Below are 17767 nucleotides of genomic sequence, written 5' to 3' on the forward strand. Positions count from 1 at the left end.
TGCATTCTAAAGACTCAGTTTTGATATTGTCTTTATGAAGCAAGGAAAATATGGTTTTAGATGACTTAAGTCCTGTGTTATAAAAAATGCCAACTGACTTTAATAGTTGTCATATGATTTACTTACTGAACATCTGTTTTTAGTTGGGAATGCTGCTTAACTGTCCTTATATAATGTAACAATTGATTCATACTGAGGCATTATGGATTTAGTGTTTGTATATTTTATGTGAAAATGATGAATGATGTGACTCTTACCTGATTAATTTTTACTTATAATGTGCCTCTAACAACATGCAGAAAGAATAAAACATTCAATTCAGGGAAACAATATCTTTTAACGTGGCTTGTCAGACTGTCTCAGGAGTGCTCAGTACCTAAGAAAACACATGCCCACAGCATTTTACATTTTAAACTGCTTTGTTACATCGATATTTTCTCTATTGTTAGTGAACAGAACAGGGTTGCAGAACCAGCTGCTCTCATCACTTCTCACTTTGCTTTTGATTTTGGTCTGTAAACAAAGGCAAGGTATTCAAACTTACCATTTGTTCTTTTTGTTTTTCTCAATTAACTAGTTGTCAAACTCAGCTGCTTCTTACAATTTGAAGTAACTGAAATTTATACCTCAACAAATGACAAACAATGCTGTGAACCTGGACTTGAGTGGAAGTCTGCTAGGGTGTGCATCTTCCAGAAACTGTGGCATCATCCAGAACTCCAGACTGGCTTATTGTTAAAATAGTGAGAAACTACTTTTTTGTATAGTATTTTTCAGTTTTCTGCAATAGTGAGAGGAGTGATCAAGGAATGTTATATTGGGCTAAATATGTGGTAGTGTCAAAACCAGCTGTTGCAGATAATCAGTTTTTGAGGTGTACAGTTCGTTCTTAAGTTTAGGAACACTAGGTACAGGTGTTAACCAGGTGTATATGAAGTATCTCAAGAGAGAAAATTGGCAATTAATGGCAGAGCATAGAAGATGAGGTCAGAGCAGCGTGGGGCTGATAAGACATGGGAAATTTACGGCCACTAAAAACATTAGTGTTAGATGTAAGAAGTTGAACATGGGCAGAGACTGTATTTTCCACAGAATGTGGATGTCTAAAGAGGTAGCATAAATGTACTAGCTTTAGCTGATTTTTAGAGCATTTTACAAAGGTAAGTAGTTTGTTGCACAGTGCCATTCATTTGCAAAGTTTCTGTGGTGTGTTTGAATACTTGTAATACGGTTATTTGCATACATACTTCCACTGTCCTGTTTGCATTCAGTTGTATTTGTGCAGTAATTCAGATATACATCGATAAATAAGTTCATCTTGCTGAGATTTTCTCTGTGTTTTCTCTCCTTAGCCTCATAGATTGTTTTCTGGTAGACTCTGCAGCTGTGAGCCTTACTATGTCTCCTACAGGAGATTTTCTAGCTTCAACACATGTGGATGATCTTGGAATTTATTTGTGGTGAGTATGTAATATATCTGTTTCTACACAGAGTTTCAGATGGGGAAGAATTCTTTCAGACACCTTTTAGACACCTTTATTGCAAACAGAGAATTGTTCTGCAAAATGTCATCTCCAGGGTTTTGTTTTCTCTGGTTCTAAGTGAGACAATTCTTCTATATTGGTGTGATTCTTAAGTCTTGAAATGTCTTGCAGTTAAGATATTTATTCTGACAATTAAATGGTTTTTTTTCAATGTTTCTTACTCTAAAGAATTCCTATTATGCTATTCCTACAGTTTTTCTTTGACTCTGTTTTTTTTGTACCCCTTTAAAATGTCAGGGCTCATGTAGTGTTACTTTCTGAAGGGCTTGTCTTCTTATCCTGGTATACAAGGTTGTCTGAGACTTCTGAGTAGAATTTGGAAGTTGCAATTATTTCCGTTTATTAAATATAGATCATCACAGATGTAAAATTTATTTTAGTTCCGTTTCCTCCTGATATGGTTTAAAGCAAATAACTGGTTAGGGGAGGTACTGAAGTAACATACTTTTTAAGTGGTTTGGACTTTTTTTTCCTTTTGATAGATATATATAGATCTTTGAGGTCACATTTATTGCCTGTAGTTTTGCCTGAAGGGTGTTCAATTGTTAGACTTTTCTGTGCTTAAGTGAAAGTGCTTCATTGTGAATAATGACAAGCGTTTTTACCTAGCCCTGGTTTTATATTGACAGACAAAATGATTTGTCAGAATGACTTGTATGGTGTCCTGAATCTCAAGAAAATTTCCCAAGAGTACTACTATGAAATTCTGTGAAAGCAGGATGAATCATTTATATTTGCATAAAGTATTGTGCATATTAAGTACAAAGCAAGGTTTTACAGATGCAGTTTTGCCATTTCAAGTAAATGCAGTAACTGGCAATGATTGAAGTAATAATACTTCATAGTGCCATATATATTAAATGTTCTTGGCAATAATACTTAAGCATAACTTTTGTTTCAGACTTTCAGATGCTTTAAATCGCCACATTTCATTTCTTGTTTGTCTGGTAGATAAGAAAAACTAATCTTTAATAGCACTGGTGAATTGCTGTAGTGCAGTTGTATTAGACTGCAGTAAAAATTATGTCTAAAATACCTGTTCCCATTCACTTGAAAACTGCCTGTCTTATTTTTCAGGTCAAACCGTTCTCTGTATTCACTTGTCTCCTTACGGCCACTTCCTGCAGATTATGAGCCTTCTATGGTAACACGCCCTAGTACCTGCCCTGTGCAAGGTAATCTTCAGATGAAAAAGTATTTTATTTTCAGTTTGCTGTTCTATTTCAAATAGAAGATGATTTGCTTCCTCAATGAAAACTCAGTCTTAGCATTCTTTCTCTGAACTGTTCCTATTGTTCCTACCATTTTTGGCATACTTCCTCGTATGCTAATATTGTTTACCAAAATCTAGTCATGTTTCTATGTTCGGACATTAGGAATTACATTGTGATTATGTCCACATCTCCAAGGATATTTTGTAGGTAATAAAAACATCTGTGCTATTTGTTGATTTTCTTCAATCACAAACTTGTGTAAATACCTTCCATCTTGATTTATGTGAGGCCAATTTGAAATTAATGTTACTGCTTGGCGGTGGGAAGAGTTCTTTGTTCCAATTACCACCAACTTTTGTCTCTGCCTGTATGCCATAGTAGTTTCACTGCTGTATATTGTCTTGGTGGCAAGAGAATTGGATTCAACTGACCTTACATGTCCCTGTGATGGATTCCCACTGGATGGAAGGCCTGAATTTCATTTTTCATACATTTAATGGAAATGGTTGTGCTTCTGAAGTCCTCTAGATGGAGATCTTGTCTGCCCAAGTTTAGCAGTGCTATATTTAATTCTCCATCTGGAGGATAAACACACCTAGCTACTGACCTCATGAAACAGTGAGGAACATACTTGGTGATGACTGCTTTATTAAGAACATACTTATTTTAGATACTTAAATTAGGGAGACAGAATTTCATCCCAAAAACTTTGAATGGTTTAATCCTATAAACTTATTCTGGTTGAATGATTTAGCTCACTTCCTGTCTTTGGCAAATGTAAAGTTCCTGTTTGGATGCTCAGAGCTTTTAATGGTTTACATTTCTTTGTTATTTTGGGCTCTTCTATCACTTTCGTGGTTTCAGACACATAATAATTTGCAAAAAGGAAGGGGAAGTATAGGTGTTTTGTGAAGACCACATAGGAAGTCTGGAGGAAACCTAATGACAGACTGCATATCTTTGTTTGTGTGGTGCTGTGCTTTAATGTTGAGACTTTCTTCATTTTAATGTGCTACTTCAGTCATACCTATGAACAGGTTGTGAATATTTGTGTGATGCTGTGCTTTAATGTTGAGACTTTCTTCATTTTAATGTGCTACTTCAGTCATACCTATGAACAGGTTGTGAATATTTTGTGTATTTAAATGCAAAGATTTTACAGATTTGTAACTCAAAACTATAGTTGTTGTGTATATATTTTAAAACAGTTAACAAAATTTTTAAAGTAATCTGTGGTTCTTCCTTGGAACTCTATAAATTGCTTTTATATCTTTTCAGTCAAAGTGGATAAATCTTGTTAAGTCTTTGAAATCTGGTTTATTGAATTCTGCATTTTAGTTATGATCATTCAAAATTTAAATTTAATATTTTGTAGGGTTTCTAAAGATTGTCTCTGTAGCTTTTTAGCCATATGTTGTGCTAGCACCCACATGTATAGTTGTTAAGCATGTGTACTTCAAAAATTGCAGAAGAAATAATCATGTTTTAATTTAAAAAAAAATAAATATGGAGTATGTATGTTTATAAAAGATATCTGTTCTTGAAAGATGTAGATATGGAAGGAGATGAAGAAATGTGTGATGAAATGATAGAATATGTCTCGCCTGAGCAACTGGGAGAGCAGCTGGTGACCCTTTCCTCATTACCAGAATCAAGGTGGAAAAATCTCCTCAGTCTTGATGTTATCAAGGTAATGATATTGGGCACACCATTGCTTATCTGCTGTAGTATTTGGATTGTGTTTTTTAAGGAGGAAGTAAAATAAGGGCTATTTCTCTGTAATGTAGAACAGACAGTTGTCTTAACTGTTCTGTTGGATATTCAAGAATTCTTGAGAAGGAGGACCTGTTGTAACTTTTGCCATTAGTATTCCTGCAATATGCAAAATAGCTGTCTGAAGGCAGTATTTCCATGCCAATGCAGCTAATTAGTGCTTGTAAAGCTGTTCTGGGTTATGCCTCCATATCACCATTGGGCATTCCTGGAACTGAAAAAAGAGGGAACACGCAAAAAATATTTGTATACAGCAACATACGTTTGCTCGTGTTCTATGAGCTGCATTTACCTAGTCACAAAATTTGGTCCCAATCTTCAGTTTTTTTCAAGACCTTGCAGTAGAAGCTTTTCACAATTTCTGGGATTTGGGTTAGGGGCTGTTTTTCTTCTAAATAGTAGCTTCATATTGAGTGGTAAAACTTTTTACCTGTTTATGTATTTTTCAGTTAGTTCTTACAGTTTTCATAGTATTTTAAAAATATAACTATTGACAAAGAAGATTCCCACATGTTCTTAATATAATGATAATTATTTTTATTCAAATATCTAATTAACAGAAAAAAAATAAACCAAGAGAGCCACCAAAAGTTCCCAAGTCAGCTCCTTTCTTCATCCCAACAGTTCCTGGTCTTATACCCCGATACAGTGTTCCAGAGGAAGAAAAAGATACACAGGTAAAACCAAAAATGAATATGATAGAGTGTATCTAGTGTATTTTAAAAAAAAATCTCAAGTGCTTTTTAATGTCGAGTGAAATCTTGCTAAAGACTTCAAAGCACCAGTTTTAATGTATTTACATTAATGCTTGCTTTCTTAAAGTCTGTTATTCTGTCAGTAGGAAAAGAATCTAATTGAGATGGAATAATACCGTTGCATATTCATGTACACTCTCTTCTGCTTTCATGGTCTAGTCAAAGGTAGTAAACCTTGGAGTACTGGCACAGAAATCTGATTTCTACATTAATCTTGAAGAAGCCCTGGGCACTAATGAATGTAAGTTAACAAGACATTTCACTAAAAATGTAGACGCTAATAATATTTTGATATACATTTGATTTCTAATGCCAGAATTGTAACATGTGGGAGGAAAAAATAAGCATAGTACAGTAGAAAAGGCAAAGAGAATGACTTGTTATTTATAAGGCTGGCTAATAGATAGCCATTATAGATCAAAGATGCATTGGTACTCTTGCTTGCCTTCAGCCTGAAGCCCAGTTCTGGCTAAAACCATGTAAAGAAGATAACGTTCCTAAGATGGATAGACTGTTTTGGAGACTATGATGATCTCACCCAGAAATGGTGCTGTGTGTTATTTGTAGGGTAAGAAAGAAAGGGAATGATCTGGTAAGGAATAGTCTGATGATTCACAGAAACATGAAAAACATAATTTGCCCAGCAAGTTCTATTTTCAAGGCTACTTCACTAAATGTTCAGTAAACCAAGAGCTTTAATTGATTGCTTTATCAGTTAAAGCTTAAGAAGAAACAAAAGCTATAAAATAGCTTCTTGGATTTCTTTTAACATTCAGTTAATTTTGAAATTCAGTCACTTAACTTGCCTGTGGAATGTACCTGATATTTTCCCTGTTTAGCTTGTGCTACTACAAAATCTTTAGAATTTAGAGTTTTGGAAATTATTACTGATGTAGCTGGCCTGGAAGTGTAAATGGATAGTCACTGGTAGCTTGTCCACAAGGCAGTTCTTCTGGGAATTTTTCTACCCCTTCTTAAACTGTTTTAAGATGACCAGCTTACTCAAGGTCATGTAAAATATTTTGTGTTCAGAACTTTGTTATCTATCACAAACAAAGTGTGTTTTTATTCTGTGGTTTTAGTATTTCAATTGATAGTACTTTATTAAACTGTTTCAGAGCTGTTCAGAGAAGAATGAAACATGATGTGCATATTTTAAAACTAAACTAAGCACCTGGAAACTGGCAGTATCAGGGAGTAAGTGGTCCCATGGGCCTCCCTCAGGCCACCTCTCTGCTGTAAGGCAGGTGTGCTACATGGTCTGTGCTGTCATCCCAATTCAGGGAGTCTGCTTATCCCATCTCAGAAACTGCTGGGGTGTAGCATGGTTCTGGGCTTGGTAGTTTACAAGCATCTCTTCTAAAGGTGACTAAGCTACATAAATAAATAGGACAATACTAAAAGCCATCCTGGTTTACAATTAGGATGGAGACAGGGTTTCGTACCTCAGATCAGAACAGTGGAACATAGACTGAGCTGGGCACCTTTTCCATGTTTTATGTGTACCAACTTCATAGTGCATTCCATGCTTGTTTTTATTAATGTCACAGCACAAAAATGTGTTAATGCATCTGTTTAGTGCTCTTAATATCACAATTACATTTAAAACTAGCTAATGATTTTCACAGGAACCAAATACGAATGGAAACAGATGTATGTCACTTACGGAATATTAGCCAATGCCTGATACCATTAGTTGCCATGGTGTAGGAGTATAAGAAGTTGATCTTCTTAGCCACTTCCTAGCAAAAGAAATATGAATTACAAGACATTGAAAAAATGTTTTTGCCAACAGCTGTGTTTCCAAACATAGATATTTTTATTTCTGCATTTTAAAAGCAAATGGATGGAGTTCTAAAAGATCAGGTAGGGTTGCAGAAATCCTGAGGAAGAACATTTATGAAGAGGAGGAAAGAGGTTGTGAATTTCATTTATTTCTACCACGGAAAAGATTTTCTCCACCCCACCAACACCAAGGTCCCAGGAAAAGCAGGAAGCATTCACTTAACAAGAGTCATAATTACCTTGGATGCACCAGGTGATTCTCAATTTAGCCTTGTGTCAATAAGAGTAAACACTGTAAAGATCCCTGGTAAAAGTAGTACCCTGTCTCTTCTAGGTTGTATTTGCTGTAACAGCTTGAAGACAGAAATATGTATGTTGTTCTTCCCAAGAGATGTAAAATTACCATGTTGTGGTTAATAAGAAATTTTGTTCAGCTTAAAAGACAGAAATGGGAATCCAAATACAAAGGTGCTACTTGTATTTTTCAAGACAAACGTACCAATAAAATGCCATTGTCTTATTAGATATATACTTCTCTTTAGTATGTGATGGGACAATAAATTAGAGGCAGGATGGCATTTTGTGGAAAACAAAAAGGTAAGAGCAGAAACTTGAAACATATAGTCAGTGCTTAAGAGTTTTGGAGTAAGCCCATTTACATGAAGAATTTTTAAGATTCTTTTCTGCAAATGTTACTGATAATGTATTCAATGCTTTAACACAGATACAGCACCACTTAACTTACTGAAAAGCTTTGGACCATCAAATATTGAAATAGAACTGAGGGGTTTGGCCCCTGAAGGTGGTGGCTCCGTGGAGGTGATGCAAAGCTTTTTGAGAATGATTGGAATGATGCTGAAAAAGAAGTACAACTTTGAACTTGCTCAGGCATACCTTGCATTATTTTTAAAGGTAACAATTTTATGATAAAATTTTATGTTAGTCCTATTTAAAGTTATGGTTGTCCAGTAAAAGTATGTAAATTGTCTGTTCGAAATAATTATCTTAAGTGATTTTTGTTTGGTATGGTTTTAAAATGACTGAGTGTATTGGACGATTTGATAGTTCATCTGATCATAGTAAAGAAAAACTTGCAAAAAACAAATACTGTGAAGAGGAACCATCCAAACAGGTTTTATTCTAGTATTCATTACTTAGAATTGTTTTTGGTTTTCGTAACATACTTAACTTCTTAATAGTTGTTAATTGCTAAGCTAAGAAATGCTGTGTCTTAAGTAAGAAAACAATTCAATGCATGATGTTTGGGGAAGTAAAACTGGCATTTTGTTGAACTTATCACTAGACATTGCAAGCCTGAATTTACTTTCCATATCAGTGAGCTGCCTTTTTTTTGTTACATGTTAAGCATCACAGAGCTAATGGAATTCTTCCCAGGTGTGTGGAAGTTAAAGTTATTGGGATAAAATACAGTAGCAATTATGCTTAGAAATTGGTTTTGCAAAAGATTGAAACTCTTCTGTTGTACAAATTCTTATCTTGTTAGGATGCTCTGATTTATGAAACAGTGAGAAAGCAATTCATTACAGTTTACTAGGAAAAAGTTCTTTTAAACATTCATACACATATGATACTGTCTATTTAACTGAATATTTCTTAATAGCAATATTGCAGGGATTGGTTTTAAAGGTAAGAATGTAACACTGGACAAATACAGCTTGCTCTTTTCCTTTTGTTAAATGGAAGGCATGGGGCAGCTTCCACAAGAACAAGTAGTGCAGATGAATAGCAGTACATCTGTAGAGTGAAACACTAAGGGTTGAGGTCTTGATATTCATTCATGAGTGGCTTTTTATCATGTTGATTTATTATTAGTCTGTTTTTCATTAGTCTGGTCCCAGAGATTGGGTATGATTAGGTGTTAGGCGTTAGGTGTTAGAATTAATCTTTCTGCTTATAGTTCCATACAAAGGAAATGTAGCTCTTGCAGGGTAGATGAGGGACAGCTAGGAAATTTGCCTCAGAAATGTACTCCTGATCCAAACTACAGCAGGATACTAAAAAGTCATCCTGTGACACATGAACACCAGTATCTTTTGTTGTAGGTTCAAGTAAAACAACTCTGAGCTTAGCAAGTCTCCTACATTTAAGTTGTAATCAGGAAAACAACTATTGCATCCATTAAGTGACAATAATGTACTTATTGCCTCTCTACAAGATTGAGAGGGTTTTTTTCTTTATGCTTTACCAAGGTTACTTTTTATTACACAGAAAGACATCATCTCCCTGTATCAGTGTAGAGTGTGCTGACATAATTCTCCTTGCTTTATGCAACATGGATTATTAAAATAATAATCCTGATGAACCTCAGGGCATCTCTTTAGACTTTCAAGCATATAGAGGAATTTGTGATGCAGGTTGGAAAAAGGAGAAAGTTGCCTTCTAGAGACATGTGTGATTAGGATAGATTCAGCAGAAGCAGTAGAAGATCTAGTAAAACAATAACATATTTGAGACAGTTTTTTGCCTTATCCTGTCTAATACATATGTGGGATTAAAATGGCTTGTAAAAGACTAGCAAAAGGTAAGCAGCATTGAAGAGGGGGTGGAATTAATTGGAGGAAAAGAGTCCTTCCCTTACTTGAGACATTCCTGAAAGCAAAGTATTGGAATTGAATGAGGAGGCTGCTCTCTGAATTATTTTCTCACTAATTGCTTGTTTTCATTTTCAGTTACATCTTAAGATTCTCTCATCAGAACCAAACCTATTGGAAGAAGTATCCAGATTGTCAACGCAAATTGAGGAAACTTGGATTCATTTGCGGACTCTCTTCAATCAGAGTCTTTGTGTGTTAACATATATGAAAAGCGCTTTGCTGTAAAATACTTAAGAATGTTGTCTGCAAAAAATTATCAGAATAATGGTACAATTTATTACAAAAACTTCTGAATTCAAAGAATTATGTTGAGGCTTCTGATGCTGTATTTTATGCATCTGTGTGTGGTGAAGTATTTTAGAATGTGCAAGACTGAGTATTTACTTCAGTCAGACCAAATATTAATACACTCAGCTTAAATATTAATGTTGTATTAGTTTGTGCTCTTAACAAACAGTTGAAGAGCTATAGGTAATGTAGCCTTATGGTTTCATGACCAAAAATGTACATCAGAATGAAGAAAGGACTTGCAAAAAAAAAAGTGGGAATACAGTTTCTGTGCAGGAGACCAAAACCTATGTTGTGCTTCAAAAAATGATTGTTGTTGATGCAAAAATAAAACAAAAATTCTGAATTAATAACAATTCATTAACATTGGTTTAAAGCAAATTAATATGAAAATTATTCCTCTGCAATCAGAGCACTTTTCCTATAAACTTTGTAAAGGTTTTCTTCTCACTTTGGCAAGCTATGTTGTTTTGCCTCACACAACTATTTCTGAAAGCAAAGATTTCTATTTGCACTACAAATGATGGAACTTTAAAAAAAGAAAACAACAAAACCTAAACTGAAAATACCCACCTGTTTTTTTATATCCAGGTTTCTTGCTCTACTTTTGGAGGCTCAATTTCTTAAAAAAAAAAAAGAAAAAAATTTTTTATTACTGATATAAAACCTTTGAGTTTGGGGGGAATTTTTAGTTGAATAAGATATTATTATGAATTCATATTTAGTTTTCAAATAGTAAGGTCTGGGCAGAGCTTGGGACCTCATTGATGGGATTATCTTAAACTTTGCTGTTTAAAATACTGCCTCACAACAGAAGAAACTCCTGAACAAGGCTTTTGATGTATTCACATGCTTCGCCTACAGACAGAGTAACTAATACAAATGTGCGCAATTTTTATTAAAAAAACTTGAAAGATGGGTTCATTGTGTTTGGCATAATGTGGTTTTGTTGTGTATGTGTATGTGGGTTTGGGTGGTTTTTTTGATGTGTGTGTTGGTGGTTTGGTTGGTTGGTTGTTTTATGCCATTGCCTTATGGATCTCTTCTTAGTCCATGTATCCTGGAATATATCATCTGCAAATATGTACATGCAGTGTGAAGTACAGAATGCTGCCTGAAACAAGCCACAATTCCACATCTGTCATAAGTTCAGCATCCCTTTGTCTGCTCCAATTTGCAAGAAAACTCACCAAAACTATCAAGTGAGTGCAGAGGTGATGGGAAGGCAGCTTTTACAGCTTCTCTGCATTCTGGCTGTTCTTTTTCTGTAATTTTGACTTGTGTCTGGAAGAGAGAAATATTGACTGGAAGAGAGAAATATTATGGAAGTTTACAGACTCTGGTGTTGTAGCCAGTCAGGACTGAAAATGTGGAGTCCATGGGAATGATGTACACCTGAGGTTTTTTACAGAATCACAGAATGGTTGGGGTTGGAAAGGACCTCTGGAGATCATCTAGTCCAACCCACCTGCTAAAGCAGGTTCACCCAGAGCAGATCACACAGGAATGTGTCCAGGTGGGGTTTGAATGTCTCCAGAGAAGACTTTACAGCCTCTCTGGGCAGCCTGTTCAGTGCTCTGGCACCCTCAAAGTAAAGAAGTTTCCCCTGATATTCAGGTGGAACCTCCTGTGCCCGTTGCCATTCATCCTGTTGTTGGGCATCACTTGAAACAGTCTGGTCCCATTATCTTGACACCCCCCCTTGAGATATTTGTAAACATTGATGAGATCCCCTCTCAGCCTTCTCTTCTCCAAGCTGAACAGACCCAGCTGTCTTATTAGAAACATTGCTCCAGACCCCTCATTATCTTAACAGCCTGCCACTGGACTCCCTCCAGTAATTCCTTGTCCTTCTTAAACTGAGAAGCCCAGAACTGAACATGGCCTCACCAGGGTAGAGTAGAGGGAGAGAACCTCCCTCGACCTGCTGGTTACGCTTTTCCTAATGTACCCAGGATACCGTTGGCCTTCTTGGCCACAAGGGCATGTTACTGGCTCATGGTCAACCTGTTGTCCACCAGAACTCACAAGTCCTTCTCTGCAGTGCTGCTTTCCAGCAGACCATCCCCCAACCTGTACTGGTGCCTGGGGTTATTCCTCCCGAGGTGCAGGACACTACACTTGCCCTTGTAGAACTTCATCACGTTCTTCTCTGCCCAGTCCTCCAGCCTGTCCAGGTCTCACTGAATGGCAGCACAGCCTTCTGGTGTAGCAATGCTTCTTCGTAGTTTGGTATCACCAGCACACTTGCTGAGGTCTCTTCATCCAGGTCATTAGTGTACAGACTGAATAGGACTTCACCTGGAACTGACCCCTGGGCAACCTCACCAACTACAGGCCTCCAAACAGACTCTGCACTGTTGATCACAACCCTCTGAGCTCTGCCTTCCAACCAGTTCGTGATCTGGCTCACCATGTGTTCATCCAGCCCACACTTCCTGAGCTTGCCTGTGAGGATGTTGTGAGAGACAGTGTCAAAAGCCATGCTGAAGTCAAAGTAGACAACATCCACTGCTCTTCCCTCAACTACCCAGCCAGTCATACCACCATGGAAGGCTATCAGGTTGTTCAAACATGATTTCCCTTCGGTGAACCCATGCTGACCGCTCCTGTAACCTTCTTTTCCTCCACATGCTTGGAGATGATGTCCAGAATGAGTTGTTCCATCACCTTTCCAGGGACGGAGGTGAGGCTGACTGGCCTGTTCCTGGGTCCTCCTTCTTGCCCTTTTTGAAGACTGGAGTGACGGTGGCTTTCTTCCCATCCTCAGGCACCTCTCCTCCACAACCTTTCAAAGATGATGGAGAGCAGCTTAGCAATAATACCTGCCAGCTCTCTCAGTACGCTTGGGGCCCATGGATTTATGGATGTCCAGATTGCCTAAATGATCTCTAAACTGATCCTCCTCAACCAAGGGAAAGTCTTCCTATCACCAGACTTTCTCTCCTGTCTGTACGGTCTGGGATTCCTGAGGGCTGGTCTTAGCAGTAAAGATGGAAGTGAAGAAGGCACTTGGTAACTCTGCCTTCTCTGTATCATCTGTCACCAGGGCACCCACCTCATTCAGCAGTGTACCTATAATTTCCCTAACCTTCCTCTTACTGCTGATGTACTTGAAGAAGCCCTTCTTGTCCTTGACATCCTTGGCCAGATTTAATTCCAAGTGGAGCTTGACCTTCCTCACCTCATCCCTGCATACTCTAAGAGCTGCCTGTATTCCTCCAAGATGGTCTGTCCCTTTTTCCACATCACATAAATGTCCTTCTTCCACCTGAGTTTTGGCAGGAGCTCCTTACTCATCCATGCTGGCCTCCTACTCCCTCTACTTGATTTCTTCTTCCTAGGGCTGCATCGGTCTTGAGCTTGGTGGAAGTGGTGTTTGAAGTTTTAATGAAGTTTACAACTGAGACTTAAGAAAATCTTTTGTACCATAGAATGATTAGTTTCCGGTGATACAGTTTTCAAGAAGCCATTACTCTGAATTCCTTGAACGGATCTGAAGCAGTCCCAAATCCCTCAAACATAGATGTAATAAATAATAAACCTCTGAGCTTATAGGTTTTAATATAATTAATTTAGAACATCTTAAAGAATCATTTTTTTGAAGCGAGACATTAGAATATTAAAAGATGAGTAAATCTGTAATCGTGGACCTGCCTCAGTAGAAAAAGGAACAATGGATAAAATACTTTCCTCTTGGATCAGAGCAAAGGTCTGTCAAGCCTAGTGTTTTGTCTCCAGCTGGTGCAAGGAATAGATGCAAAGCGTCCACTAAACAGGTCATATACAAAGGGATCACACCACCTTTCAGCAGACAGCTATTTAGACGTTTCATGACCAGCTGTATTCTCACAGTTGTGTTTCATATTCTGTGACAGACCTGCTTGTTCTCTGTGAGTTCATCTAATCTCTTTTAAAACCCATTTATCCTTAACAACATCCTGTAGTAATGGGATCTACAATTTAATTAAATACCAAGGGAAATAATGTATTTCTGTTTGTATACACCAGACCTGCTCTCTTCTAATGTTGTATGCCCCTCCTACTTCTTTAATGTGAAAAATAATAATTGTTCTCTAGTCTTCAAGGTTCACTGTCTCTCAGCCACAGAGAGGCTGTCAAATGGTTTCTACTTGTGAAGTAGATACTTCATTTTATGGAGTGTGCACATGTTTTTCCACTGACATCCAAGAACCTTTTTTGGGCACAGATGTTTAAATATGTATGTACCAAATTTGTCTACAGAACTTGTAAGATTTGTAAAGGAGGTTTTTTTTTTTGTTTTTGTTTTGTTTTGTTTTGTTTTTTATTGTTGTTTTTGTGGGGTTTTTTGTGGTTTGGTTTGATTTTGTTTTCTGCCTTTTTTTCTGGACTACTTTAAGTAATCAGGAGAAAGGAGATATAATTTTTCCAAAACAGGCCATTCTTCTGAAAGCAGAACCAGCAAGCTAATTTTTATGAACAATTAATATAACACTGTTGACATAATATTTGCAATCTGGATGATCTCATTAAATGTGTTAATGCAGTTTTTTATATCATACACAGATGTGTGTTAACCTGGAACACTTCAGTCGTTTGCTTCAGAAAATAGCCTTTAGATGTTAGTGATATCCCATATCCTTTATTCTTTTGTCTTTTCTTTGGCATTCCTAGTCAACACTGCTATTTCAGGAATGTTTTACTATTCTTAAAGCTGACTCCAGTCTCACACCGATAGCTCTGATTGCTTCCTGTTCTTACTGTTTTATTTTGCCCTTTTTCCCCTGCACATCAAAATGGTGAGCAACTTTTTACCATTAATATCCACTTCAGAAATAAAAAATTATTTCCACTTTCTAGTGGATGCAAGTGGTATTTCACCTGCTACTTCCTGTATTAGTCATTCACCCAAGACATCAAGGACAGTAACTTGTCATATTAGTCAAAATTTGTTGATTACAAATGGTAAGACACATAATGATTGAATTTGATAGACTGGGCTTTGTGTTACTTGCAAGAACTCACTTTAGCCTATTGGCATTGAAATAGCATACACAATAGTTCGTGAGAAAAATACTTAGCTGGATTAAGGGATATAGTATTTGTTAACCCTAGGTTTTCTCCCAAGCAGGACAACTACTGAAGATTTCTCTTTTCTTACACAATGCCAAGCCTGTTCTAGACTAACTCTGGCTAACAGCTTGCTGTTAAAATTCTCCATCTTACTGGGTGTCACAGCACTCATCCCAGCTTCTTCTCAAGTCGGTTACTCACCTGTACCTGCCCATCTTCCATTCTCACCATTATTTTCTCTGCTCTTTCAGCTTCTGAGCATAGCTGCTCCTCTTCACAACTCCTGTACACAGCAGGTTAGGTCTCAGTACTTCCATTATTTTCTTTTGACTGTGTTGTACATTCCAAACTGATTTGGTACTCACAGTTGTTTTGACACCAAACCATTTAGTTGGACCTTGTTCCCTGAATTTGTTGCTGACTGGATTCAAACTCTGAAGAGTGAAGGTTGCTCATCTCTGAGCCACAATAAACCTTCACTGAAATCTTTACTTCCTTTTCCCTTCAAGTAAAACAGAGGAATTATGAGGAAAAACACGCAAATGTGAAGTGAGAGTAAACAGATGCAGACGTTTACACATTGCTCAGCAGCCAGCATAGACCACTGACTTGAAGCACTTGAACATTTTGTATGTTTCAAATTTAACTTGCTTCTTCAAAAGGAAAGTTACAAAAGGTCTCAAGTCTATGCAAATTGTGCTAATGCAAGTGTCATTGTCCCAGAGTAAGGAAAATGGAAGATACTAATTTTCATCCTGTGAAGTAGAAAAGCTAAGTATCTGTTGGCATATTTGAACTCTGTTGATGGGCATTGTTTAAAGATCAACAATGGAGAGCTTCAGTTGGAACTTGAGAATGAAAGGAGATTTTATAACCATTGGAAGGGGTAGGCTACAGAAGAGGAATGGAAAAATGCTATGAAGTTATGCAGGGAGAAAACTAGAAGGGCCGAAGCCCCACTAGAGCTGAGCCTGGCTACTGCTTTAAAAGAAAAAAAAAAAAAAAAAGCTTTTATAAATAAATTAGCAACAAAAGGAGGGCTAAGGAGCATCTCCACCTGCTAGAGGATGTGAGGGGGAACAGGGACAGAGCATGAGGGAAAAGGCTGAGGTACTAAATACCTTCTTTGCCTCAGTCTTTAACAGTAAAACCAGTTGTGCTCCATGTACACACCTCCTGAGCTGGAAGACAGGGTTGGGGAGCAGAATGAAGCCCAAATAATCAAAGGGGAAAAGGTTGGTGACCTGCTACACCACCTAGACACATATAATTCTATAAGTCCAGATGGGATCCACCCATGGGTGCTGAAAGAGCTGGTGGAGGTGCTCACCAAGCCAGTTTCCATCATTTATCAGCAGTCCTGGCTAACTGGGGAGATCCCAGTTGACTGGAAGTTGGCAAATGTGACACCCATCTACAAGAAGGGCTGGAAGGAGGATCCAGGGAACTACAGAGCTGCCAGTCTGACCTCAGTGACAGACAAGGTCATGGAGCAGATCATGGTGAGTGACATCACATGACACAGGCAAGAAAATCAGGTGATCAGGCCCAGTCAGCCTGAGTTTATGAAAGGCAGGTCCTGCTTGAGCAATGTGATCTGCTGACCAGGTGACCCACTTGGTGGATGAGGGAAAGGGTGCGGATGTTGTGTACTTAGACTTTAGTAAAGTCATTGACACTGCTTCCCACAGCATTCACCTGGAGAAGCTGCAGCTCATGGCCTGGATGGATGTACTCTGCGATGGATAAAGAACTGGCTGGATGGCTGGGCCCAAAGAGTCGTGTGGAACGGAGCTGAATCCAATTGGTGGTTGGCCACGAGTGGTGTTCCCCAGGGCTCAGTATTGGGGCCAGTTCTGTTTAATCTCTTTATCAATGATCTGGATGAGGAGATTGAGTGCACCCTCAGCAAGTTTGGAGATGACACCAAGTTGGGTGGGAGTGTTGATCTGCTGGAGGGTAGGAAGGCCATACAGAGGCATCTGGACTGGCTGGATCATTGGCCTGAGACCAAATGCATGAGGTTCAACAAGGCTAACTGCTGGTTTCTGCACTTGGGTCACAACAACCCCAGGCAGCACTACAGGCATCCTAGTGTGCATTAAGAATAACATGGCCAGCAGGACTAGGGATGTGATTGTCCCCCTGTACTGAGTGCTGGTGAGGCCCCACCTTGAATAGTTCTGTTTCAGGCCCCTCACTGTAAGAAAGACATTGAGGTGCTGGAGAGAGTTCAGAGAAGGGCAATGAAGCTGGTGAGGGGTCTGGAGCACAAGTCTGATTGGGAGCAGTTGAGGGAACTGGGGCTGTTCAGTCTGGAGAAAAGGAGGCTGAGGGGAGACGTTGCCCTCTGCAACTACCTGAAACGAGGTTGTAGCATGGAGGATGTTGGTCTCTTTTCCGAAGTAGCAAGTAATAGGACAAGAGGAAATGGCCTCAAGTTGTGCCGGGGGAGGTTTAAGATTGGATATTAGGAAAAATATATTCATGGAAAGGGTTGTCAGGCATTGGGACAAGCAGCCCAGGGAAGTCATTGAGTCGTCATCCCTGGAGATGTGTAAAAGATGAGGTTCCTAGGGGCATGTTTTAGTGGTAGAGTTAACTTATGGTTGGACTCTATGACCTTGAGTGTCTCTTCGAACCAAAATGATTCTATGATCAGCAGATGTTTCCCGAGCGTGGTATTTTAGCATACCAGTCTCTTCAGGACCTCATCAGCTTTAAAACTTGTGCTTCCT

At 38.2% G+C, this 17767-nt stretch overlaps 1 protein-coding gene across 1 annotated transcript in view; it reads left to right on the forward strand.

Moving 5' to 3' along the window:
- The window catches only part of WDR36 (WD repeat domain 36), a 32834-nt gene extending 21936 nt beyond the window's left edge, over nucleotides 1-10898 (forward strand). The window contains exons 17-23 of the mRNA XM_065861068.2: nucleotides 1353-1460; nucleotides 2622-2719; nucleotides 4306-4448; nucleotides 5092-5208; nucleotides 5446-5527; nucleotides 7796-7983; nucleotides 9762-10898. Of these exons, the coding sequence (XP_065717140.1) occupies nucleotides 1353-1460; nucleotides 2622-2719; nucleotides 4306-4448; nucleotides 5092-5208; nucleotides 5446-5527; nucleotides 7796-7983; nucleotides 9762-9911 (886 nt within the window). The 3' untranslated portion in view covers nucleotides 9912-10898. The remainder of the gene's footprint in view (nucleotides 1-1352; nucleotides 1461-2621; nucleotides 2720-4305; nucleotides 4449-5091; nucleotides 5209-5445; nucleotides 5528-7795; nucleotides 7984-9761) is intronic.
- Nucleotides 10899-17767: the final 6869 nt, after the last annotated feature.

This window comes from Patagioenas fasciata, chromosome Z (genome assembly GCF_037038585.1).
Source record: "Patagioenas fasciata isolate bPatFas1 chromosome Z, bPatFas1.hap1, whole genome shotgun sequence".
Lineage (NCBI taxonomy): Eukaryota > Metazoa > Chordata > Aves > Columbiformes > Columbidae > Patagioenas > Patagioenas fasciata.